General features: G+C 38.7%; 1 protein-coding gene across 1 annotated transcript in view; it reads right to left on the minus strand.

Moving 5' to 3' along the window:
- Positions 1-1172: 1172 nt before the first annotated feature.
- The window catches only part of LOC107729108 (serine/threonine-protein kinase ULK2-like), a 42608-nt gene continuing 18794 nt past the window's right edge, over positions 1173-24986 (minus strand). The window contains exons 4-27 of the mRNA XM_016539479.1: positions 24246-24278; positions 21925-21961; positions 19118-19291; positions 18719-18792; positions 18511-18612; positions 18347-18405; positions 17470-17552; positions 17330-17380; positions 17162-17250; positions 16856-17027; positions 15775-15835; positions 13592-13741; positions 12270-12415; positions 12066-12149; positions 10548-10819; positions 10275-10471; positions 7853-7962; positions 7517-7651; positions 7139-7350; positions 5218-5396; positions 5011-5129; positions 3101-3258; positions 2876-3011; positions 1173-2780 (exon numbers count right to left, since the gene is read on the minus strand). Of these exons, the coding sequence (XP_016394965.1) occupies positions 2716-2780; positions 2876-3011; positions 3101-3258; positions 5011-5129; positions 5218-5396; positions 7139-7350; positions 7517-7651; positions 7853-7962; positions 10275-10471; positions 10548-10819; positions 12066-12149; positions 12270-12415; positions 13592-13741; positions 15775-15835; positions 16856-17027; positions 17162-17250; positions 17330-17380; positions 17470-17552; positions 18347-18405; positions 18511-18612; positions 18719-18792; positions 19118-19291; positions 21925-21961; positions 24246-24278 (2898 nt within the window). The 3' untranslated portion in view covers positions 1173-2715. The remainder of the gene's footprint in view (positions 2781-2875; positions 3012-3100; positions 3259-5010; positions 5130-5217; positions 5397-7138; positions 7351-7516; positions 7652-7852; positions 7963-10274; positions 10472-10547; positions 10820-12065; positions 12150-12269; positions 12416-13591; positions 13742-15774; positions 15836-16855; positions 17028-17161; positions 17251-17329; positions 17381-17469; positions 17553-18346; positions 18406-18510; positions 18613-18718; positions 18793-19117; positions 19292-21924; positions 21962-24245; positions 24279-24986) is intronic.

Genomic DNA, 24986 nt, shown 5'->3' on the forward strand with positions numbered 1-24986 from the left:
TTTACAGTCTCAAGTCTTTTTTGTTTAATGCGACAAGCTTTGATCATCATCATTTGGCAATTATCTGCCATTCTTCACCTCACCTCTTCACCTCTCAAGCTGTCAGGTTTGAACCCTTGATTGGGTTCAAGCCCAGGCTCTGGCTGGGCCACTCAAGGACATTCACAGAGTTGTCTATAAGCAACTCTTGCTCTGTGCTTAGGGGCATTGTCCTGTTGGAAGGTGAACCTTCTGCCCAGTCTGAGATTCTGAATGCTCTGGACTGGGTTTTCATTAAGGCTATCTCAATATTTTGGTGCATTGAGCTTGTCTTCTATTCTGATGAGTCCTTCAGTCCCTGCCGCTGAAAAACAGCCCCACAGCATGAGGCTGCTACCACCACACTTTACTTTTGGGATAGTACTCTGCAGGTGATGAGCGGAGCTGGTTTCCTTCAATGATGCTTGGAATTAAGGTTCTTTCCAAATCTTACCCATTCTATTGAATTTGCCACAGGTTAACGTCACTCGAAGGGAAGTAACATCTACAAGCGATATGAATGCTCCTGAGCTAAATTTCAACTGTCCCAGATAAGGGTATGAATACTTATGCAATGGAATCATTTAAGTTTTTTATTTTTATTAAATTGGCAAATATGTTAAAAACCTGTTTTTTGCTTTACCATTATGGTGTATGGAGTGTAGATTGATGTGGGAAAAAAGTACAAAACCAAATTTGGTACTTTAGTAGTTTAGGTATCTGCTACTTATTGCTTTGCTCTGTTATATTTGTGCCTGTTTAGTTGTATCTCACCTTTGCTGCACTTTCAGTACTGCCTCTGTATTTTAAATACAGCATTATAAGTATCCAACATGTTTGCGAAACACAATCTGAGACTCAGATAACAGGATAAAATTGATCTTTTTAATAAACAAAAACTGAATTTCTACAGTTTCAGACAACACAGATGCCCTTGGTAAAACACAAATATTGATTAAAACATTTAAAACATCAACATTTGTCACAAAAAATTAAGGGAGCAGAGCCTTCAGGCTGCATCGGCCGTGATCATGTTGTGTTGGGCTGTGAGAGGCTGGTCGTAAGAGTTTATTCAGAAAGGAAAGGTGCTAAACGAAGGGCAAATACATTCTAATGTTCCACAGGTACATGTGCTCGGTACTAGTCTTCTCTAGTTTTTTTCTACTGTACATAGTTCTCCTCAGACCTGGAAAAGGAAGTCCTACAACTACAGATATGCATGGATTTGTGGCAGAACAGCCTTCTCTTTTTGTACAGTAAAGGCTTTGTAGGCTCACGAGGGGCCGTTTTAAAAATAAAAACAGAGAGAGTGCAGGAAAGAGGGAGCGAGGTGTTCAAAAACATATACAAGTGAAAGTAGACTACTCAACGTCATGCTTTCAGTTCTTCAGTATCCTGAAACTGGCCACTGCAACACCTGGGAAGTGCAGTTACAAGAACACTGTCATGAGCACAGTGGATGAACGGGGAAAAGCAGAACCTTGCAGTGGCTCTATCCCATTTACCTGCAAAATCCACATCCCACACAGTCAATGTTTTATCGTACACAAAATATTCATGGGCGTTCATCAAGAGCTGCCATGCAAAGTGAGGTCTTGAGCTTTCTGTGAGGCCTCAAAGAATCTGTGGAAGTTGTCAGCGTCTATTGCCTCTACAAAGAAACAAAAACCCTAAAAACAAGAAAATCTTGTGCTCTTAAGTTGAGAGGCAGGGATGGTGGCGGCAGCATCCACCTTCTTCAGTCACGCTGTGCTCGCTTGCATTCACTCCAAAATAAAAACACACACATGCAGAATGTACAAGTATTTACAGCTCACGCACATCGGTTAAAAAAAGCTACAGTATTAATATGAACATAAAAACGTTTGAGTACGGCTGAATCAAAAGGTAAGTAACTACTCAAGTATTTTGACCATTATGGATGATTCACCACGAGGCTCTTATGTGGCGCCAATGTCCATCCAACCTGATGCTCACGGGCCTTCCAGACACTCATTCACAGAGGATTTCAGATATGGAGATGGGAAGAAACCAGAGCCTTGGAGAAGGATGAAGAATCATGATCTCCACCTTCTGCCAGATGTTCTAGGACAAGCGTCTTTCACATCTGCCTCAATAAAGTGCATTTGCTTCAAAGCTGATTTTGTAAATACTACAGATTCCTCCTAAGTTCAACCATGTGACTGTGTATGTGTGTGGTACCAGAAATTACAGTCCAACTTTGGGCTTCACATCCGGCCCATGTCATCTTTCAACACTATCATCAATAACACTAGCATATCATTCTAAAAAACCAATAAATAATCAGAGCAATAGAGTGCGGTATAAAACAATAAGATGAACTGATTTGCATTGATGTTCATTTGCTGGGCCTCCAAGGATTCCCAGTCCAAAATCCCTTTAGTTCACGTAAAAAAAAATAGTGAAAAACAGAAGATGGATCCAAATGCAGGTCCAACGGCTTTTTCATACTATTACGTCTCTGTTTAGTTTTCATCTTTGGTAGTGAACTTGTGCACATCCTTCTCAAAAAATGTAATACTTGGTCTGTTGCTTGTGATTGAAAGGAATCAAAAGGAACTGAAAGTGCTTTGCTATAAAACAAAAACATGGGATTTGTTTAGTCTTCTCTGTGGTTTGAGAAGATGATGGTCCCTGGAGTGAGAGCACTGGCCGAGATTTTACAGATCATGCTCTTTATTCGTACAGGGTCACGGTGCAGTAACACAAAGCTGAGATTCTCCGGTCCACGCTTGCCTTGTCTGTACAAAACAAACAAAGAGAAAACATGTTAAAAGGATTTTACTTCAGCTTTGTTTAGTAAACAATCATAATGAAATGTAAGAAGTTGACTCACATTTGGTGACGTTTTCTATATCAGCTGGGTCCTGAAGGATCTTGGAAAGGCCTTCCAGCAGCATGGAGGCTTTGTTGTAGCGATATGCGATGTCCTCTGTCTGCTGGAACATCTCGTCTAGTGCAGCCGACTGCACCTGTTACACAAACATGACACCAATGTTAACCACTCATTCAATCACGCAACAAAGCTCAAAGTGAGGCCGCCATGACCATCCTTACTCACCATCTCTACAGCATGGTTATAAATGAGCTTCTCAGCTGTTACACTGTTGATCTCATCCACAAATCGCTGCTTGTCAGAGAAGAAGTGGTTGAGTTTGTCCGTGAGCCGGCGGCACAAGGAAATGCAGCTCTTGTAGCGCTCGTTCAAACTCTTCACCACTGAAATTCAGAGACAAGATATGTTATTCGCTAATTTCATCTGTTTCCCTACATTGGTGGTTCTCGACGTTTTTGACTCCAGGATAACAGTTGATGGCCCACCAAGATATTTCTGGTATTTCTGCTGTAAAGACAAAGCTGCCGACTTTAAAACTTTATTTACGGAAACTAGTCACAAAACTATTTAGCTTTATTTTTTTTTCTCGTTATTTTAAAGGGGTCCTATTATGCTTTTTCACTTTTTTAATTTTAGTCAGTGTGTAGCGTGTATGTTTGGGCATAAATTTTAGTACTTCAAGATTAATTTATTTCAATTCATTTAATTGCCTATGCCACCATTTCTAATTATTAGGTTTTTAAAATTTAAGTTGCATTTTTAAACATTGTTTACAGACAAAAAGTCATAATACGTTAAAATAATCATAAATAATTTAAAATATTAAATTTCAGTACTCCAGAAGTTTGAATAATTGACACATATACACCAACTTTTCTATTAATTTGTAACTTTTGTTTTATTTTTAGTATTTCTATACTTACAAATATCAATTTCTACACAATAAAATATTTTTGAGCATAAAAGGAACACTCCACTATTTTTGAAAATAGGCTCATTTTCCAACTCCCCTAGAGTTAAACAGTTGAGTTTTACCATTTTCGAATCCATTCAGCCGATCTCCGGGTTTGACGGTAGTACTTTTAGCTATAGCTTAGCATAGATCATTGAATCTGATTAGACCGTTAGCATCTCGCTCAAAAATGACCAAAGAGTTTCTATATTTTTCCTATTTTTCCCAGACTCTTCTGTAGTTACATCGTGTACTAAGACCGACGGAAAATTAAGAGTTATCAGCGATATGGCTAGGAATTATACTCTCATTCCGGCATAATAATCAAGGAACTTTGCTGCCGTACTACCGCCAGACCCGGAGATCGGCTGAATGGATTCGAATTTTTTTGCATTTTTATTTTCATAACTTTTCCGCATCTAGAAATCATTCTTTTAAAATGCCCTCATATACAAAGGTTTTCCAAGAACGTGGGAATCCTTGTCCTTAAAAATGACAGTTGCTGAAGGAATTAACTAAATAAAAATGTCAGTTTAAATATTATGTTTTGGCTTATTTTTATTTTAGTTTTGTCTTTTGGTTTAAAATAATTTATTTAATCATTTTAACTAAATAATTACATATTTACATATATACAGTCAAACCAAAAATTATTCAGACACCAGATATAATTTTTGATATTTTTTTTACTAGCGGGTGCAGGACATTATAGTTCATTTATGTAAATGAGGATAGCAAAATAAAGTAAACTGTGACATATCATACCCAAAAATTCTTCATACATTGGACTACCAGTAAAATTGATACAAGTAAAAATTTTGGACCAAAAATTATTCAGACACTTTGACCTGACCATGTTTTGCTTAAGTGTTTTTTCTTTAATTGCTAATGTGACCTTTTTACACCACAGACTGAACAAAATTAAGCATTGCTTGGTAATTGGTTGACCTAAATTGGTATTATCTGATTGTGTACTTAAATTTAACAGCTGACAGCTATTCAACCCAATTCATTACAAACCTTTCTATCAAAGTTATCTGACATGATCAAGATGAATCTGTTCTGACGCAGTTTAACTGCAATATTTTATTACCATTTTCTATAGCAAATAAACTGTGATAATGTGAGAAATGAATACATTTTGGTTTGACTGTACACACAGCTGTCTAATGTAGCAGCTCACCTTGTTTGACGGCCATGGATGGATTGAGTTTGGCAGATTTGATCTGAGCTTTGGCCAGGTGCAGTGAGGAGGCCAGCAGCTGTGCGGCTTTCATGTACAACACCAGCTGCTCCACCTGCCTGTGTGAGACCATGACCAAAGCGTTACATACTGTATGCTATGAACTCTCATTGTTAAAGATTACGTGTTTGTGTGCACTCTTCTTACCCCCACTCCTTACTGAGCTGACTGATCTGATCCACCACCACGCTGTCCTGGGGCGGGTAGAGAGAGGCAGCGGACGCACCCAGATCAGGTCCTCCGGGCCGTAGAGAAGCGATCTCCAGCACACAGTCCGTAAAGGACAGCATCATCCGCAGGTGCATCAGAGTGTCTGTGTGCTCACGCTGCCAACCAGAAACACACGCATGTTAGTGTTTCCCAAGAAAAGCTACCTTTATACAGAGGTGGCCAAAATTATTAGAACACTAGTATTTTCACCAGCTAAAAAATGGTTTTACGTCAGTTATTTCTATCTTTTGCTGTAGTGTGTCAGTAGGAAATATCAAGTTTACATTTCCAAACATTCATTTTGCCATTAATTTGAATAATCCAGTGAGCACAAGGAGTCTGACAACAACCAGTGCTCCACACAGAGATCCGATCTCACCATCATCCAGTGTGTCTGGAATGACATGAAGAAACAGAACAAACTGAGACAGACTAAATCTATAGAAGAACTGTGGAAACGTCTCCAAGATGCTTCAAGAAACCTACCTGCAGAGCTACCTGAAAAACTATGCACCTAGGGCAAAAGCTGCTTTAAATGCAAAGGATGGTCACACCAAATGTTGATTTAATTTAGTTAAGAGGCCAGCAGCTGTGCGGCTTTCATGTACAACACCAGCTGCTCCACCTGCCTGTGTGAGACCATGACCAAAGCGTTACATACTGTATGCTATGAACTCTCATTGTTAAAGATTACGTGTTTGTGTGCACTCTTCTTACCCCCACTCCTTACTGAGCTGACTGATCTGATCCACCACCACGCTGTCCTGGGGCGGGTAGAGAGAGGCAGCGGACGCACCCAGATCAGGTCCTCCGGCCCATAGAGAAGCGATCTCCAGCACACAGTCCGTAAAGGACAGCATCATCCGCAGGTGCATCAGAGTGTCTGTGTGCTCACGCTGCCAACCAGAAACACACGCATGTTAGTGTTTCCCAAGAAAAGCTACCTTTATACAGAGGTGGCCAAAATTATTAGAACACTAGTATTTTCACAGCTAAAAAATGGTTTTACGTCAGTTATTTCTATCTTTTGCTGTAGTGTGTCAGTAGGAAATATCAAGTTTACATTTCCAAACATTCATTTTGCCATTAATTTGAATAATCCAGTGAGCACAAGGAGTCTGACAACAACCAGTGCTCCACACAGAGATCCGATCTCACCATCATCCAGTGTGTCTGGAATGACATGAAGAAACAGAACAAACTGAGACAGACTAAATCTATAGAAGAACTGTGGAAACGTCTCCAAGATGCTTCAAGAAACCTACCTGCAGAGCTACCTGAAAAACTATGCACCTAGGGCAAAAGCTGCTTTAAATGCAAAGGATGGTCACACCAAATGTTGATTTAATTTAGTTAACAGAAGTTAATTGATAAAGAAAATCTATTTTTGACAGCATCCTCATTTTACAGCATTTTTACACAAGTGCCTAAAACTCTTAACAGTACTGTAGCTTTGCAGATAGGTTTCTTGAAGCATCTTGGAGATGTTTCCACAGTTCTTCTGGATTTAGTCTGTCTCAGTTTGTTCTGTTTCTTCATGTGACGTTGCCACAGTTCTTCTGGATTTAGTCTGTCTCAGTTTGTTCTGTTTCTTCATGTCATTCCAGACAGACTGGATGATGATGAGATCAGATCTCTGTGTGGAGCACTGGCTGTTGTCAGAAAATCTCACTGGATTATTACAATTAATGGCAAAATGAATGTTTGGAAATGTAAACTGATATTTCCTATACTGACACACTACAGCAAAAGATAGAAATAACTGACGTAAAACCATTTTTACAGTAGCTGGTGAAAATACTAGTGTTCTAATCATTTTGGCCACCACTGTACGTTCCAGCTGTGTTAGCTCTCTCACCTCCATCAGTGTCTCCTCTGGCAGTTCTGGCGCTTCAAAGGTGATGAATCCATCCAAGCTGGGCGGGGAGGTGCCGTAAGGGACATAGCGCAGACTGCTGGGAGCCGCTTCCGCTCCTGGTGGGGAGCTGCCGATGGTCATGCCCGGGGGAGAGCCCATATACACCTTACTGCTGGTGGAGCACAGCGAGCCGGCCGAGCTGTTGGAGCCTACTGCAGACACACACAATCAGCCACAGAGTCTTATGAATCAGTTAGCTTTAGATCTTGACCATAATGCATCAGAATGTCTTTAAAACAGTGGCACAGGTACTAAACACGTAGTGCGGCAGCTGAAGCAGTGATGTATGGGGCAGGTTTATGAGACGAAGCCCCTCACCTGAGGTGGTGCGCGGGCGGGAGGTGAGATGGCTGCAGATGGGAGGGGTGCTGCTGTTAGGGGGCGAGCCCACCGTGAACACAACGGTGCGGGGACTTGCCCTGCCTGCTGCCAAACCGCAAGTCCCTGCTGGGGCTGGGGAGCGATGCACGCAGGGGTCACAAAACACATACAAACGCTGGCAGCCAATCAGAACACTTCATGCAAGACAGAAGCTTTCAGGAGAAGCTCAAACGATGTCAGTGGGGTTATGTATAGTAGAAATAAAATAATTTCGGTATGAAAAACTGGACTTTACAAAAAGCTGTAGCAAAGTAAAGGGGGAAAGGGGGCTACCTGTGTCCATGGGTCTCTCTGTGTTGAGGCTGTCTGTGCTTCCCTGGTACGGCTGTCCTCCCAAAGTGATCCGCACCGGCTGCTCAGACAGTCTACCAGCACTTACAGACCTGAGGAAATAAACAGCTTCAGCTTGCTATTTAATTCATCAACACAGGGGTCAGTGACATGGCAATTACGTCTCGTCCAAATCTATTCATTTATTTGAATATACATAAAAAATGCAACCAATGGTTTTTCTTATATTATGATCATACTTGTGATACTTTTGTGGGGCATAAAGTCATAAATGTCACCTGTCTGATATTATAAATTATAATTAAGATAAAAATTATTAAAATAATTATTGAAAAGAAAATATTAAATCTTATAACTCTTTCTAAAAAAATTAATAATACATTTTGTTAAAATATAAATCTCTAAAAACAAACAAATCACATGTGGTGTGACCAACATGCAAGAAAAAAAAAACTAAAACAGGAAATGATATCATAGAGGACCCCTGCAGATGACTGTGTGTGTCATGGTCAGTAAGCAAGTAAAAAAAAAAAAAATCACAATGTTTGCAACACCCCAAACAATTAATGTTCATTATTCATTAGCTATATAATACTTTCATACACTACTGTTCAAATGTTTAGGGTGATTTTTTTTTTTTTAAAGAATTCTCTTATGCTCAACAACACTGATTATTTGATCAAAAATGCAGTAAAAACAGTAATATTGTGAAATATTATTACAATGTATTATTACAAAATATTCATCAATTGAACTGTTTTCTATTTTAATATATTTTTAATTTATTTCTGTGATGGCAAAGCTGAATTTTCAGCATCATTACTCCAGTCTTTAGTGTCACATGATCCTTTAAAAATCATTCTAATAGGCTGATTTGATGCATTTATTATTAATGTTAAAATGTGCTTCTTAATATTTTTATGGAAACCAATACAAAGTTCAAAAAACAGCATTTATTTGAAACAGATTTATTTTAACAACCAATGAATTTATTTCTGATCAATTTAGCATCCTTGCTGAATAAAATTATTCATTTTTTATAAAAACTTACTAACTCCAAACTTTTAAACAGTAGTATATGCATATTATTGCATAATATATTTTAAAGGGGTCCTATTATGCTTTTTCACTTTTTCAACTTTAGTTAGACTGTAATGTTGCTGTTTGAGCATAAAAAAGATCTGCAAAGTTACAAAGCTCAAAGTGCACTTCAAAAGGAGATATTTTATTTAACGGAAATCACTCAAGACTTTGTAAAAGAGCATAATAGGACCCCTTTAAAACTTTAGCCGCTTTTCTACAGAAATTACCTGGAACAATATGTCCCAGGAACTTTTTTCCCCCAGACCCGTTGCTGTCTGCGTTTTCATCGCGGTCTAAAGTACCATGAAGAATAGGCAAATAGTCTGGTGACGTAGGTCTGCGCGCGTTTCTCAATACCAAGTATGCAAAGTTCGGACTTGCATTCTCGGTAGTTCGGACTTCGCGAGTTCGACTCGGGAGTGTGAACTCCCGCGGACGGGAGGACGCAAGTCCAGTAATTCTGCAAATGGAACAGCATCGTACTTGATAACGTCAGTCAGCTCGCCTTGTCTACTGCAATTTTCCTCACTGTATTTACAATAAGACGAAATATGATATCAAACACCACTGCCTCTTTTCGTTTTCATTTAAACATAGTTCAGGGAACGTACATACATTACAATAAAACGAAATATTATATCAAACAGTATTGCCTCTTTTCATTTTCATTTAAACATATTAATAGATTAATAGAATAATAGAATAAAGACCAAAGATTACCTGTTAGATTTACCCAAAACGAATTATATCTTATGTTTCTTATGCTTAGCTTATGCACTACAGAGACATCGGAGCCAGCGGCAAATGTCAGAAGGACTAGCCAAGTTGAGGCTGCTCTCATCGGGAAACATGAGCACTAACTGCCCGGTTATTGCGTGGAGCTCACGTCTCCGAAATCAGCGACACACATTTTCAAATAGGAGCTTTATAAATAAACTGCAGATTTGAGTTTTAAACAACTACATTCTCGCCTGAAATACTTTTAAAACTACATTTCATGACTCAATAGCAGTAATATTTTGAAAATTATGCGAATAAATGGTGGTTGAAATACAATGCTTCGTGAACTCAACCAATCAGCATGTTCAGCGCCATAGTCCCGCCCCCGAAAGTTCCGGACCTTTGAAAAAGTACTACCTCGCGAGCAGGGACTTTCTGAGGGGCAAATTTTTATCCGGAACTTTATTTAGATCCTGGTTCCTGCGGTGGAAACACACCGAGTACTGACCCAAAGTCCCTAGTTCCTGGGGAAAGGTCCTGCGGTGGAAACGGGGCTTTTGTTGCTTATATCTGAGGTTGTCTGAACAAAGTTTTTGCTGACCTGCCAAAGGAAGTCTTGCTGGCCTCTGGTGCACACTGGCGGCTGCTAGGATATGCTGAGCAGTGATGTACACAGAGGTCACGCCCATCCATCAGTGTTTTAACTGGGATGGGGCTGTCGGCCATACCCTGCTGAGAGGCCAGGGCCATGAGGTTGCACGAGGCTTGAGTTTTAGGGATTTTGAATGGAGCGGTTGCCTATATGAGAAGAAATTGTATTATTAATGCCAAAAGCTCTTGATCTACCTTTTACCTGACAGCTCCTTAAGCTTACCTTAGTGGGTGAGCCAATGATGGTGGGCAGCGGTGACTTCGTTAACCAGTCAGAGGTGCGAGGGGAGGAGCCAAGGTGCTTGGTGGGGGAGGTGCCTAGGTTGCCGGGGCGACCAAGCTGAGGGGAGTGGCTGGTGGGGTAGGCTGAGGTGGTGGGGTGAACTGGGTCAGACAGCTGCTTGTGTAGCTTCTGCTTGTTCTGGTAAATGTCAGTCAGTGTGGGCACACTCTGAAGACGAGCGCCCAGTAATTGAGAGGACGGTACAGGGGAACCTAAAACATAAAAAGTGTCCATATAGTTCAAATATAAAGTTATTCCAGGGATAGTTCACTCAAAAATTCAAATTTTCTTCTCATTTCTATTCTCATAGTCAGATTAGTTCTTAAGATACTGTCTTAACATAGAGGCTAAGTTAATGCAACTGGCACCAGGTAACAAAACTTAAAGGAGTAGTTCACACAAAAATGAAATTTACTCACCCTCAGACAATCCAAGATGTAGGTTTGTTTCAAAACAGATTTGGCACAATTTAGCATTACATCTCTTGCTCACCAGTGGATCCTCTGCAGACAAACGCAGCTTTTCACTTCACAAGATGTTCATTGATGCACTGAAGTTGTGTGGATTACTTGTGGATTATTGTGTTTTTATCAGATGTTTGGACTGTCATTCTGACGGCACCCATTCACTGCAGAGGATCCATTGGTGAGCAAGTGATGTAATGCTACATTTCTCCAAATCTGTTCCAATGAAGAAACAAACTCATCTACATCTTGGATGGCCTGAGGGTAAGTAAACTCTAAACAAATAAAATTTTTTGGGTGAACTATTTCTTTAATAGAGCCATAAATTATTATTAAGGCATTGTAAAATGAATCCAAACGAATCAAGCGGTTTAATCCAAGTCTTGAGATATAAGATATGATTGCTTTACATGATGAACAGATTTAATTTAAGGCTTTTACTTACATCAAAATAATGATAAACACATACACAGAAGCTATGTTTAATTTGCGTCTTGAATATTAATCAAAATGTTATGGGTTTAGAATGACATGAGGGTGAGTAAATAATGACAACATTTTCATTTTTGGGTGAACTATCCCTTTTACCATAACATATTATTGATATGGCACTCCACATTCTACATTATCAACCACTAGGTGGCACTGCAGTATGTAAATGAGACCATAAAACTTAATTAAACTGAAAGTCTAAAACAACAGGATCAAGGAGTTTGTCTCCTGTTTAGACACAATCATTGAGTTCATAGGTTTGAAGGTTTATAGGTTTGAAGAGGTTTTGCATGAAAGCTCCCAGGAACATACATTGTTCCTGATCACTTGTTGAGTTCTCAGCCATAACAAGCAGCTGTATCCATGGAGACCGAAATAACCAGACACGCTGTGACCCACCGGGAGGAAGCGACTGTTGCTACCACTTGTTAATGGTGCCACTTTGAAGAGGTAACAGTAGTGCTGTGGTTTTTTCATGACAATTTCTCACATATAAACTCACCGCCTGAGGAGCTGCGACTGCGTGCCTCGTGGCTCTGGGGATGTCCACAGCAGCAGTGGCCAAGCTGCTCAGGAATAGTGCCCACTGGGGAACAAATACAGAAACGGACAGACACACATAAAATAGGACAAATGAGGACATGTCAGTCTTTGAAAATACAGTTTCCCAATAAACTTAAAAAAGAATGAGAGCAGGAACTCTTACCCAGTGGAGAGGGGGAGTAGGGCCGGGAACTGCCCGTAGAGAGACGTCGCCCCACCGTTTGGACCGTATCTGCAGGGCTAGGTGACCCAGACACCATTTTAGGGAAGCCCATGGGGCTAGTGTTGGAGCGCCGCACTGTGCCTGACCTGTGACCATAAAAACAACCAAAAATCATTCTATAGTAGTATTTGGACAACCTTACAATTTTTTCAGTACGAACATCACTTTCTTAACCAGCAGTTATGTATTCATCTGGACTTGATGTAATTTTAGTGGATGTATGATGTCAGTTCTCCTCAAGCTCACACTGGTGTCCATTAACTGTCATTTGACAACCACAAGGAGTCCCAATACTTTTCATTTTATTTTAAACAGTATATGTCTTTCATTAAAATAAGTGCCATTTAGCATGACTCGGTACTATTCAAAATGTGGGGGTCGGTATGATTTATTTATTTATTTTAATACTTTTATCCAGCAAGGATGCATTAAACTGATATCACTGGAAATTTTATTTTATTTTTTAAAATATATTAAAAAGAAAACGGTCATTCTAAATTGTAATAATATTTTACAATTTTACTGTTTTTACTGTATTTTTGAGTCAATAAATGCAGCCTTGGTGAGACGTCTTTTTAAAAACACCAACCCCAAACATTTATATAGTAAGGAATTCATATATATTTTAAATGTCCAGATGCTTTTTACACCACTGTATATGAAACACACAATTTGCAGAATATCCTCTGTCTGTAGAGTTCTTAGGGAAGGTGTTCCTGGCATTTTCTTTAGCTAAAAGTGAGATTCTCAATACTCCTGCCTTCCCAAACAATCCATAAATAATCTCAATGACACAAAAATCACCTGTCAAAGCTTGATAAGCTCAGAAATGTTAAATAGTTCAGTGAATGACACCTCGAAAACAATCATGACTTATAAATCAGGTCTCAAGCAGTGCCCAGGGCTGCTTCACCAGCACGGTGACCGAGCTGACTAACAGGGTGAGATCATGTGAACCACACGGACAGCAAGGCTTTTTGAGACACAGGACAGGTCAGAGTGAAGTTGGCCAAGCAGCTACTGAGGTCTGGTGTGACTAATAAGGGACAGTGCAACAGTCATAATCTCCAGAGTCTGCTAGTCACCTGCCTGAAGACCCTAAAGACCCAAAGACAATCCACTGAATCACTTAGCAAATTCTCCCCGAAGTGAGATGATCATACAAAACTGATGCAATCATGTCACTGATTGCATCTTAATGACTTGAACATGCTACTAAAAGCAGTTAGCAGAGTTATTGTTCCCGCTGTTGGTTGTCTTACCTGGGAGAGCCATAAAGTGTTGTGGTTGGGCTGCTGGACAGGTTCTGTTTGATACGCTGGTAGTTCCGTACCTGTGTGGGCACAGGTATCGGCGTGGTCTCGCTTCGAGGTGATACCATTGGGATCTGTCCGGAGAATGGCTGCTGTGGCCTGAGAAACCCAGAAAATAAGGTTGCAATCCAGTCAGAATGCTTTTCCAAACCCATTTATGTTATAAAAACCTTTCAAAAAAGAATTTTTTTTCAACATGCGATCACTAAATGTAAAGTGTGAGAAGCTTCTAACTTTGTCAAATGAGTTAAGCAAAGCTGTTTCTGCTCAAAGGGCATGGCTGAACCACATGGGGCGGAGCTACAGTGTAAACACAAAGCCCTGACCAATCAGTAAGGGGGAGGGAGGAGAAATGGGCGGTGCTTTCAGGCAGTGGCACGTGCTGGGTCCACCTACCTTCGCCAGTCTCAGACAAAGGAAACAAAACAGCTCATTCTTATTCTATCAGGAACACACTGTTTTTTTTTACAGGTGTCATGACTGGGTCATGTATGGGGGTGTGCGCACACCGTGCAAACTAAGATCTGATAAGAAGGAAGGGGAGCTAAAAGTGAAAAAAGAAAGTTTTGAGCTCCATACTCTTGGATTATGTAATGAGTGAGGGAGCTACACGTGAACGGTTGAGCAGGCTGCACGACAAATGCACACAAAGAGAGTTTCTTTGTTTGAGCCAGAGTCAGTTCAGCATGGCACAGCAAAACAAACAGGACATAACTGACGAGGCTAAAAGATTTTCCTGTATGATTTTCTTTTTTTGAAAGCAATTAATACTTTACTGTCACTTTTGATCTCAACGTTTGATCTCACTTTGAACTTATTGTATCCTTGCTGAATTAAAGACATAATGTTGTTTTAAATGCACTGTATAATGTCAAATATTATAATGTATTAATGTACAAAAATTTCTATTTCAAATAAATGCTGTTTTTGAACTTTCTATTCATCAAATAGTCCTCATAAAATGTATCACGGTTACCACAAAAATATTAAGCAGCACAACTGTTTTCAACAATGATGATAAGAAATGTTTCTCGAGTAGAAAATAGTTTTGTTAAATTGCACTAATATTTCACAATAGTAAAAAATAGTTTAAAAAAGTTTTAACTGTATTTTTGATTAAATGAATGCAGCCTTGGTGAGCATTTTTAAAACATTAAAAATATTACTGACCCGAAACTTCTGAACAGTGTAAACATATTTTATATTTTGTTTACGCAATTTTTACATTTAGATAAATTTTTCCATCATTTAACTCTCTTTAAAAATGCTAATAATTTAAAAACATTGTTTACTTTCATTTTTAGCAAATCAGTCAAGTGTGTCCAACCTTTTGGTCTTTAGTGTATATGTAGTATGTAAAAAGAATAAATAGACAAGAGATTAGACAGAGAAGGTGGAGTATGACTTGCTTGTACAAGAGAGGGAAACAGAAAAGCCACAGAGCAGAAGGAAGTGCACTGACTCTCACAAAAACAAAACCGCTTCTGTTTTACACGACTAACAGACAAAAGATGCACAGCATACGAATGTTTTAACCGTCACTCTGTCAGCTCTGGCAAAATTCATGTCAGATCCATTGCATAACTGCACCGTCTAGTCACAAAACAACCAATGGACATTTAATTCTGCACCTCTGAACGAAAATAGAGGTCGGTTCACAAGTAAAGGGTGTGGAAACAGTTTTGGATCACATGCAGATGGGAAGAAATGACAGCAGGGTGTCTATTCTTAGGGCAGAAGCATAAACACAACCCGCGTGTTTGCTCCCACAAAACTCATTCACCAGCCGAGTGATTCACCTCTCGCTAAGCCACACCAGCTTTTAGCAGTTTGTGAGTGGAAGCCACCAAAAATATCTCAAAAAACCAACGGATCAGTGTGCTAATCCGTAATTCCATATTTCCATGATGCAAACAGACCAAAAAGGATCAAGATGATTTACCCAGAGTTAATATTCCTGTCTGCATGTCGGACTCGACTGTGTATCTTTGGCCTGATAAATGTCAACCTGCTAAAATCCTTGTCTCACATTTGCACAGCTCGACACAAGTAAACATGCATAGGTGAACGTTTGAGCTTTTAAAGCATCGTAACGTATCTTGAGTGAAGCAAGTGAGCGATGTCACACTCACCCTCCGCACAGAAGGAATTCACTGGACGGCCTGCGGGCCACTGCACCCATTGAAGGGTCATCTGAAGATGAGAGAAAGAAAGACAGCCGTGAGAACTACATAAATACACGGTCTCACATACACCAACAAATCACAGCGTGTGAGAGCGTAATCAGCGCTGGAAGGCTTTCGTAGCGCTGACTCAGCTGACGCCTCTCTATACGCTAAAAAACACACACAGGCAGTGTGTGTGTGTGTGTGTGTGTGTGTGTAAAAACGGAACACTGCAAATATTCATTTTCTTGCTCTGTATTTTTCGTTTTGGTTTCCAGTAAAAATATCCAAATTTGCTTCTAAATTTAATATCTTACAAAACTAAGAGAATCTACATCATGTATATGGAGTTACATGTATTTTTCAATATTTTCTGTTTTTTAAATATATTTTTTACAGTTTTATAAAATATTTTCTTAAATCATTAGCCGATGTAGTAAGAGAAAAAATTTATTCAAGATTTAAACATACTTACAATAACCATAACAAAACTTAAAAACATCCAAAATTGAGAAAATATATCTTGAATTACATATTTTTCAATGTTTATATTTTGCTATATTTATAAAAAGGCTTAAATAAAGGCTTGCATTAAAAAATTAAATTAATTCAAGATTTATTCTCCATGACAGAATGATAATACTGAACCATTATAAAGACATTATACTTAATATTAAAATATGAATATTTTTATAAAATTGTGTAAGATACTAAGGCTTGTTCTCAGAAAATACAAGTTAAATTAAATGTGTTTTCAAACACAATAGCATTTTTTTTTTTCATGTTTTCAGCACAAACCTCAAACTTATCTAGATCTAGGATTAAAATTATTTTAAATAAACCTTACCCACATGGAGTAAAAAATGAAGCATATTATGAATCATAAATATCTTTAGTTACATTATCTTACATTAATGGTCAAATAGAGTAAAAAAACGTAGATTATAAAATAAATGTATCTTGTTTTAAGAATGTTTTAATATTTTAACTGAAAAACTGTGGTCCGTCTAGGCGCTTGGCATGTGTTCGGTGACGTTATGTGACTCACAGGACTGTTCTCCAGAGAGATGGGGCACCAGCACAAAGTCGTCAGTGTCGCTTGAGGAGTTCTTGCTGCTGGTGCTGCCGCCCGACTCTTTGGACAGCTGCAGGTAGTTGGGAGGGCCGAGAGGTGGAGAGGACAACACGTCCTCAGGGAGAGTCTGCATGTCTGGCAGGGACTGCAACACAAAGGTGAAGGTAAACACTGGATTAACTTACCCTTCTGAATGCCATAATCATCTCACACAACACCTCTGCTCACGCCTGTGGCATTGTGACAGTGGATTCAGCTTTGACAATGTAAGGGGTTTACCGGCGGAGAGACGTAACGACAGGAAGGAGAGCTGCCACACGTGCTGTCTGTGACCAAGCCAGAGCACGTAGGAACTGGCACAGGGCATGCTGGGTAAAACAAAAGCTGTTTTAGTGTCCAGCCACACCTTACTCATCAAATTGGCTCATCAAATGCTCCCTTACTTACATTTTTTAATAGTTGATGTCGGTTCCAAGAAAGGATGACTGAAAAAAGTGTCTGCAGACAGAAGAGTATACAATAAGGAAGAGGGAACAACAAGGTGCAGATCCTCCCACAACGCATTAAAACAACAGAAATACACTGACCAAAATCCATACGGTCCTTCTGGTTCCTCTGGAGCAGCCCCAGCAGCAGATCTTCCAGTTGAGGAGACGTCTCTCTCGGGATGCTGTGAACAAAGCATTAGTTATTTAGTAAATAGCAACCAGTGACTGGCCATTTTGAGATTACTGGCTTAATAAAATATTATAAAAATTAAAAATGTTCAGTTAATTTTGAGTACATAATACGTAAATTAAGTGTTCTTTTCATTTCAGTTATTTTGTGTATATACAGTACTGAAAATTAAAAAAAAAAGTGTAAAAGATTTGAAAGGTCAAAAGATATTTAAATACATTAGGTACAATCAAATACAGTAAGAACAGTAATATTGTGAAATGTTATTACAATGTAAAATAACTGTTTTCTATTTGAATATGTAAATTATTAGGTAGAGCTAAAATTGTACTCTTACTCCAGTCTTTAGTGTCACATGATCCTTCAGAAATCATTCTAATATGCTGATTTGCTGCTCAAAAATGTTTTCTTAATATTATCAGTATTGAAACAGCTTGTGCTGCTTAATATTTTTCTGTAAGCTGTGATATATTTTTTCAGGAGTCTTCAATGAAAAGAACGCCATTTATTTGGAATAGAAATCTTTTGCAGTCTTTACTGACTTTTTAAATCCATTGAATTCATCCTCACTAAAAAAAAAAAAAAAAAAATATTTTCTGTTTTCCAAACTTTTGAACAGTAGACTATATACGTATCAGCATTATATTGATCACTACTATTATTTAGGTATCAGTATCTAAAACAGCCCAACCATAATATGAGACAACTGTGGTTTTACTTTACAACATTTAGCATTATGACGCATAATACGACAAAAGAAAAACTAAAATTAGTTAGTGCTCTTACTTTGGCACCAAAGTCTTGTTCTTCTCATAGAACATCCTCAAGTCCTGTGGACTGTTAGCCTGGTCACATAAACACATGAAACACCATTTAAAATCACCATCAAAATAACACTTACAGTTAGTATTCAAAATATGTTACTTTAACTTCAGCGTCATGAAACTAACCTGGAAAGGCGGCTTTCCCACGAGGCACTGATAAATGACAGTCCCAATGCTCCACAGGTCAGCTTTGGCATCATAGTTCTGGGACATGATCACTTCTGGAGCCTGTGTGGAGAGGTGACAGATTATAAGAATATGATGATGTCTCACGCATCTGCTATATTTCACAAATCTGAGACAGTGAGACAGAATTCAGCTTGTGGCTACTGACCATGTACATTGGGGATCCACATAATGTGGCCGCCATCATGTTGCTCTGGAGATATCTTGCAAAACCAAAGTCAGCTGTAAAACAAAGACAGCGCCGGTGTTATTAATAGCAACATGCTGCTGTCTGAGAGTCACAACTTTTAACTTCTGCACAGACTGAGACAATGGAAACAAAGAACCGGCTGTGTGAGAGATCAGAGGGTGGAAAGTGTATTACATAGACTGTTAGTTATGAAAGATTAGGTACATGCACAGTGGACTACAAACATCCTGAGATATTCATTTCCAGTTTTAAGTTCAATTTTGGATCCCAGATTTGTAATGTGGTTTTAGACATTTCAATTTTACAGTAGATGTACAGCACATAATATTAGCAATAAATCGCTGGGGAGAGTGTTACCAATCTTGATGCGTATGCCGTTGATGCTGGACTTCTTGCGGCCCGTGTAGGACAGCAGGATGTTCTGAGGTTTGAGGTCTCTGTGAATGATCCCCTTGCTGTTGAGGATGCGCATGGCTGCTGCAATCTGCTGTAGAAAGACCCTCAGCGTGTCCTCTCGTAAAGTGCCCTTGGCTGAAAGAGCAAAGACATCGTACTGCTGAGTAACATGGCTATAAAATCCATTAAGACATTCTATAAAAACCTCATTTACCCAGATACCCTTGCAAGATTGTATGACCGCTTACATCACAATGCTTCTAAACAGAACATTTCCTGAAAATCAACTGGCTTTATGTGTCAAGAAACCTCAGATTCACTAGTTTTAAAGAGCAAAACGGGTTTTTTTTTACACTAAGGTTGTTAGGCAAGTTTTCTCTGAGGAATGCAGTGATTTCAGTAGGAATCCACATGATTGGAAATTTTGGGTGAGGGTGAAAGATTCCCCCATGCAGTTTGTGCATCGTCACGCAAGTTGGTCACAAATTCGCTGTGATGGCCAACAGAAAGCAGCTTGGTTTGAAAGTGACTTCTGTGCGAGCTGTGCTTCACATCACTAGGCTACTGTCTATAGACAATGGATCTTTTCTGCTGAAATGGCTAAAATGTTGCTAAAGTGACCACACCTTTAAAGGGATAACACAGACGATTCACTATAGCCAATGAGTCATTTATAGTCAAAGAAATATTGTAGAACTAAGCATAACTCGAAATGTAGGCATGAAATGACTATTGAAAAGTCCTGACCTTGTAAGATTTGAATAATATCCATGATTTTTCACCACACCCAGCTTGGCCAGTAGTGCCTGCCAACATTTTCAGTGGCCCAACACAAAACGTATAAATTTAATATTTAATGTATTGAAATTAATAACATCATATTTACATGTATAACTGTAAAGTTCTTGTTTAAATGTAAATTTTTAATCTTTATTCTGATATTTATTTTTATATAAATACATACACATTTTCCACACACACATTTTAATTTTCATCAAATGTTAAAGGGATAGTTCACCCAAAAATGAAAATTCTGTCATTAATTACTCACCCTCATGTCGTTCCAAACCCGTAAAAACCTTCGTTCATCTTCAGAACACACATTAAGAGATTTCTGATGAAATCCGAGAGCTTTCTGACCCTGCATAGACAGCAATGCAACTACCACGTTCAAGGGCCAAAAAGGTAGTAAGGACAAAATTATGGTTGAACCACTGATGTCACATGGACTATTTTAACAATGTCTTTACTAACTTTCTGGGCCTTGAACGTGTAAGTTGCGTTGCTGTCTATGGGAGGGTCAGTGAGCTCTCGGATTTCATCTTAATTTGTGTTCCGAAGATGAACAAAGGTCTTACAGGTTTGTTCCAACATGAGGGTCAGTAATTAATGACAGAATTTTAATTTTTGGGTGAACTATCCTCTTTACAATATTTATACAATAACACAATACAATTCTTACAATACAATAACTATATTCTTTACAAAGAAACAAAGAAAATACACAATAAAACCTATAAATCATACAGTAATTATAAACACACAGGAAACTAATAATAATAATAATAACCAATAATAATTCGAAAAATGGCATCCACGCCAAAACATTACTGATTAGTTCCCTTTCGTGGAACTTCGAACTGCGTCCTCTAGGGGTCGCTATGGGGAACGCCTCGTCGTGACCCGTGTCTGAAGCCTACATTGAAAAAACACCAACTTGTTTGGCCGGCGCAACCTGAGACGTTTTCCACCCATTCTTACTGATAGATAAAAAGTTGACAAGCAGAATTCCAAATGTTTAAGTTTCCAATGCACAAAAATGAAGACACAGCGCTTGCCAAATAGGTCAAGTTACAATGCAGGCCATCCTTATTGTTGAGCACTTTTAGGGTGAGTAATAATATCAGAATTAGTTTTGGATGAACAATCCCTGTAAATAAGAATGTCCACTACACTGAGCTAATCCAAGACCATCACTGTCATGTTCTCTCAGCCTCTGATTGGAATAAATGTTAAAATCAGAAGCTGCTCAGGGCTTTTACATGTAGTAATGTTGCTCCAGGTTCCCTGTTAGAGCAAAACTGGTGTAATCCACTGAGCTGTTAAGAGGATTCCCTTCACCCAATCTGCTCTGTAAACAAAGCAATTATGATCACAATGAACCTCGTACGGATCCCAAAACACAGTGTTTGACGTAGCGGAGAGGTTGTATAACTAAGGAACGGTTGCATAATTATACAAGGGGAGAAGTGTGAGAGGCCGAAACCTGCTGTACTGTGTCATCCGTCATGGTTAAACAAAGATAACACTCCATCTGAACATAACAAGGGGTAACAGTCCAGCCAACATCACAAGCACTAAGTAAATGGCACCTGAGTCATCTCTATTATGCCCTCTGCGTCACACATTCAGTGAAAACATGGTTTATAGACCAATCAGATTCCTTTGGCAGAACAAAGACTATTCGTAAACACCTAACAACAGACTTCACAGTTTATTCACAATGGGCTTGTGGGCAAAGCTTTAAATATATATGATAATAGAGGCAGTAGTAGCTCTCTGAGAGTGTTGGAGGTAAGTGTGTTTTAAGATTGAGCCCTGGAGGCAAACACTTCAACTCTGGCTCACTAAGAAAGACGTAAAAACTGTCTCATTTCCCCATTTAATGTGCAAAGAAACCTATTTATAGGTGGACTTTTCTAAAATGTGTTTTAAAAACAATGCTTTTTTATTTGAGACTACTGACCAAATGACCACAAGCTGCTTACCTTGCAAATAGTCTGCCAAGTCTCCTCCATTGCAGTACTTGAAGAGGAAACAAACAGAGAAAAATAAAACTCAACTTTAAAATCAATACAGAACAATAAAAAACTATGTCGAGGCTCGAGGACTGGATATTTCATGTGCTGCAAGAGGAGGATAGGGTGGTGTAGTGACACACACATCAATGAATCTGATGAAGTGATGCAGCATTATGGGAATGTCAGTGTGTATTGGCGGTCAGTAAATTTCCACATCATTGATGGAGGGAGAGAAATAGCCCTGAGCATACTGGGTGGATAGAGATAATACACTACATTTAACATGACATAACATCTTTAAACCTCTGACTGAACATCAGGACCTTTGATCGAAGGCTTTAAAAAAATAAAACAATGTGATCAATTTTGCATCTGGCTTACAAGCAAGTTTTATTCTATAGAAGTAATCAAGAAGAGCCATTTTTAACTCTAAAATATTTCCGAGCAGATAACTAGAAATAAATAAAAGGTATCTAGAAATACCTATAACAGTATTATTTATTTTCTGTTTTCATTTTAATTTTAGCTTTAGTATATACCATATAAATGGTACTTAATTTTAGTATTTTCTATTTTCAATTATTGTTTGTAATTTTGTTGCTTTTTTATTCATTTTTTATTGACTATTTCAGTTTTCGTTATTTTAGTATATCAAGTTAAACGAAATGAAAATGAGAAATGTTGCTTTGTAAATAATACCATTACAATATTTTATTTCAGTTCAAGTTTAAGTAACTTTTTGTGGTTTTAGTGTTAGTTAAAGCTGCAGTCCGTAAGTTTTGCCTCTTTGTCGCCATCTCTGTTTGAAAACCTGGAATTGCAGCTGTGTGCGGAATTATCTTCCTTGCGTGGGTTGTGCGCCGGCACGGCTCCAGCACGGATGAATCTAATGTTCTGAAGAGTATGTGTGGCAGTCAGTCACCGCACCGGTGTGGATATTTACTGTACTTCGCAATCACAGATTCTAGCCTACGTCTTGGAATATATGACCCAAATAAGAATTTTCACCATATATTGTCATCTATAGTAACTATAGTAACAAGTCTGCCACGTTTGTTCTGACCAACTGAGGAAAAAAGCATTACCAAAAATCTCGCTACCAATGGTGATTAAATCTAAAGATCGGTTAGCTCATATCACATCAAACCGTTCAAATTATTATTATTGTTATACTTTATTCTCATATAAACGATCGGCCACCTGCAGGATCCTCACATGAGATAGCCTAGTAGCCAGTCAACCACTCAAATTAGAAAACATAATTATAAGCTGACCGTTGTGAATCGGGCTAAAGTAAGGCGATAGTTTTGAACACTGGCTGGTTATGTACTTGCTCAAATATTGATTTCGGATCATTTTTAACCAAAAAAAGTTACGGACTGCAGCTTTAACTATAATAACCCTGATTTATACTTTTTAATATGTCATTAATTTACATAACTTTCCCAATTTTATTAACTACGAAATATTTTCCTTGACTCCCTTATTTTCGGACCAGAGGAGGGAAATCAATCAGATGACTAGTCACTCCTTACACTGAAAAAAATGTTTCATTCATCCAATTAAAAAAAATTTGGGTAATGATTCACATCTATATTTTTTAACTTGAGCCAATGAAAAATAAATAACTTGCCCTAACTTAAATTTTTTTAATTGGATGAATGAAACATTTTTTTCAGTGTATTTACCACAACATTTTCAATTCACATGTATACATTTGGAAGATGCTCTTATATAAAGCATACAGATCTGAACCCATGACCTTGCTAGCACCATGCTTTACTGTTTAATCTAAAGGAAAACCAAGAACTTGGACACATGTGCATGCACAAAGAGCAAACTGCATCAGTGTGTACTAATTGTGAGTGACTCTGGTGTTGAGGACTTTGAGTGTTTCAGAAGCAGACCTGTTTGCACCAAACTCTAGTTGCAAACACCCTCTCATGCCACACAGACAGGTGCCAATAAACAATACTCAGAAAGCCAGCAGGTTACATTATCATAAGGTACATACATCAGAAGTGTTGGACTGATATTACACACTAAAGATAGTTGATATTAAAGCTCTTGAAATAGTTTTTGAGAGCAGCTTTCCCTGAACGGATATTTTTAGTTTGGCCTCGTCATGTGTTTGTTTCTCATTCAAAGACTGCAGTGTTGGGCAATACTAGAAAGCATAGCCATGAAACATTAGGCGCGCTGTGGCCTTATGACAAAAACAAGAGCGTGTGGAAATGAGAAGCAAGAGAGAGGAGAGAAAGAGGGGTGAATACATGCTTTATGCTCACCTCCATAACCAGGAATACAGAACTTGGCGTTTCCTAAAAGAAAAAAAACAAGAAACATATTTTTACTCAGAAACAGCACATAACAGCAAACATCCATCAACGGCACTGATTTGTTTGCACACAGGTCCATGTCCTCCAGCAAGCAGGTGGTTGTGGAAATCCAGGCACGTGCGTAAGTGAAAACGACTCACGTTTCAAATCCTGGCATGCAAACCTCATGTTGTTGAAACCGTTTAGACACACTAGCCTCATAAAAGCTATTAGGGCTGCTGTGTCAATACTTAAGGAATTAGACTCTGAATGCTGGCCAAATAAAAAACACGAGGCCCCTGGTTAATTCTAGGAAGTGGGCTTTTACAGTAAACAAGACAAGCCACCAATCTACAGCGCTTCCTCCACCATCTCATCTCAAAGTATTATGATTCATGGTAACTTCCAGTGAATTGATGTTGGCAGCCCATTAATGCAGTTGTGATGGACTGGTCCATTAACAAAGAAAGCGCGGCCATTTTATGTGCTGCTCATAAGTGGTTGCCTGTGGAGAGTGTGTGTGGGAAGAGCTTGTCATAGCGGTCAACATTCCATTTGCCCACATTACCTCTCGTTCCTCCTCACTGTATCTCATTACCTCACCCATTCAAGATGACTGAATACTCAAAATCTCTGCTACTCCTTATGGAGTTTTAAAAATGACAGGATCCTTAAAGTCAAAATGAAATCAGAATTAGGGATATGCCGGTA

This window comes from Sinocyclocheilus rhinocerous, unplaced genomic scaffold (assembly GCF_001515625.1).
Source record: "Sinocyclocheilus rhinocerous isolate Xijiao unplaced genomic scaffold, SAMN03320098_v1.1 scaffold1870, whole genome shotgun sequence".
Taxonomy (NCBI): domain Eukaryota; kingdom Metazoa; phylum Chordata; class Actinopteri; order Cypriniformes; family Cyprinidae; genus Sinocyclocheilus; species Sinocyclocheilus rhinocerous.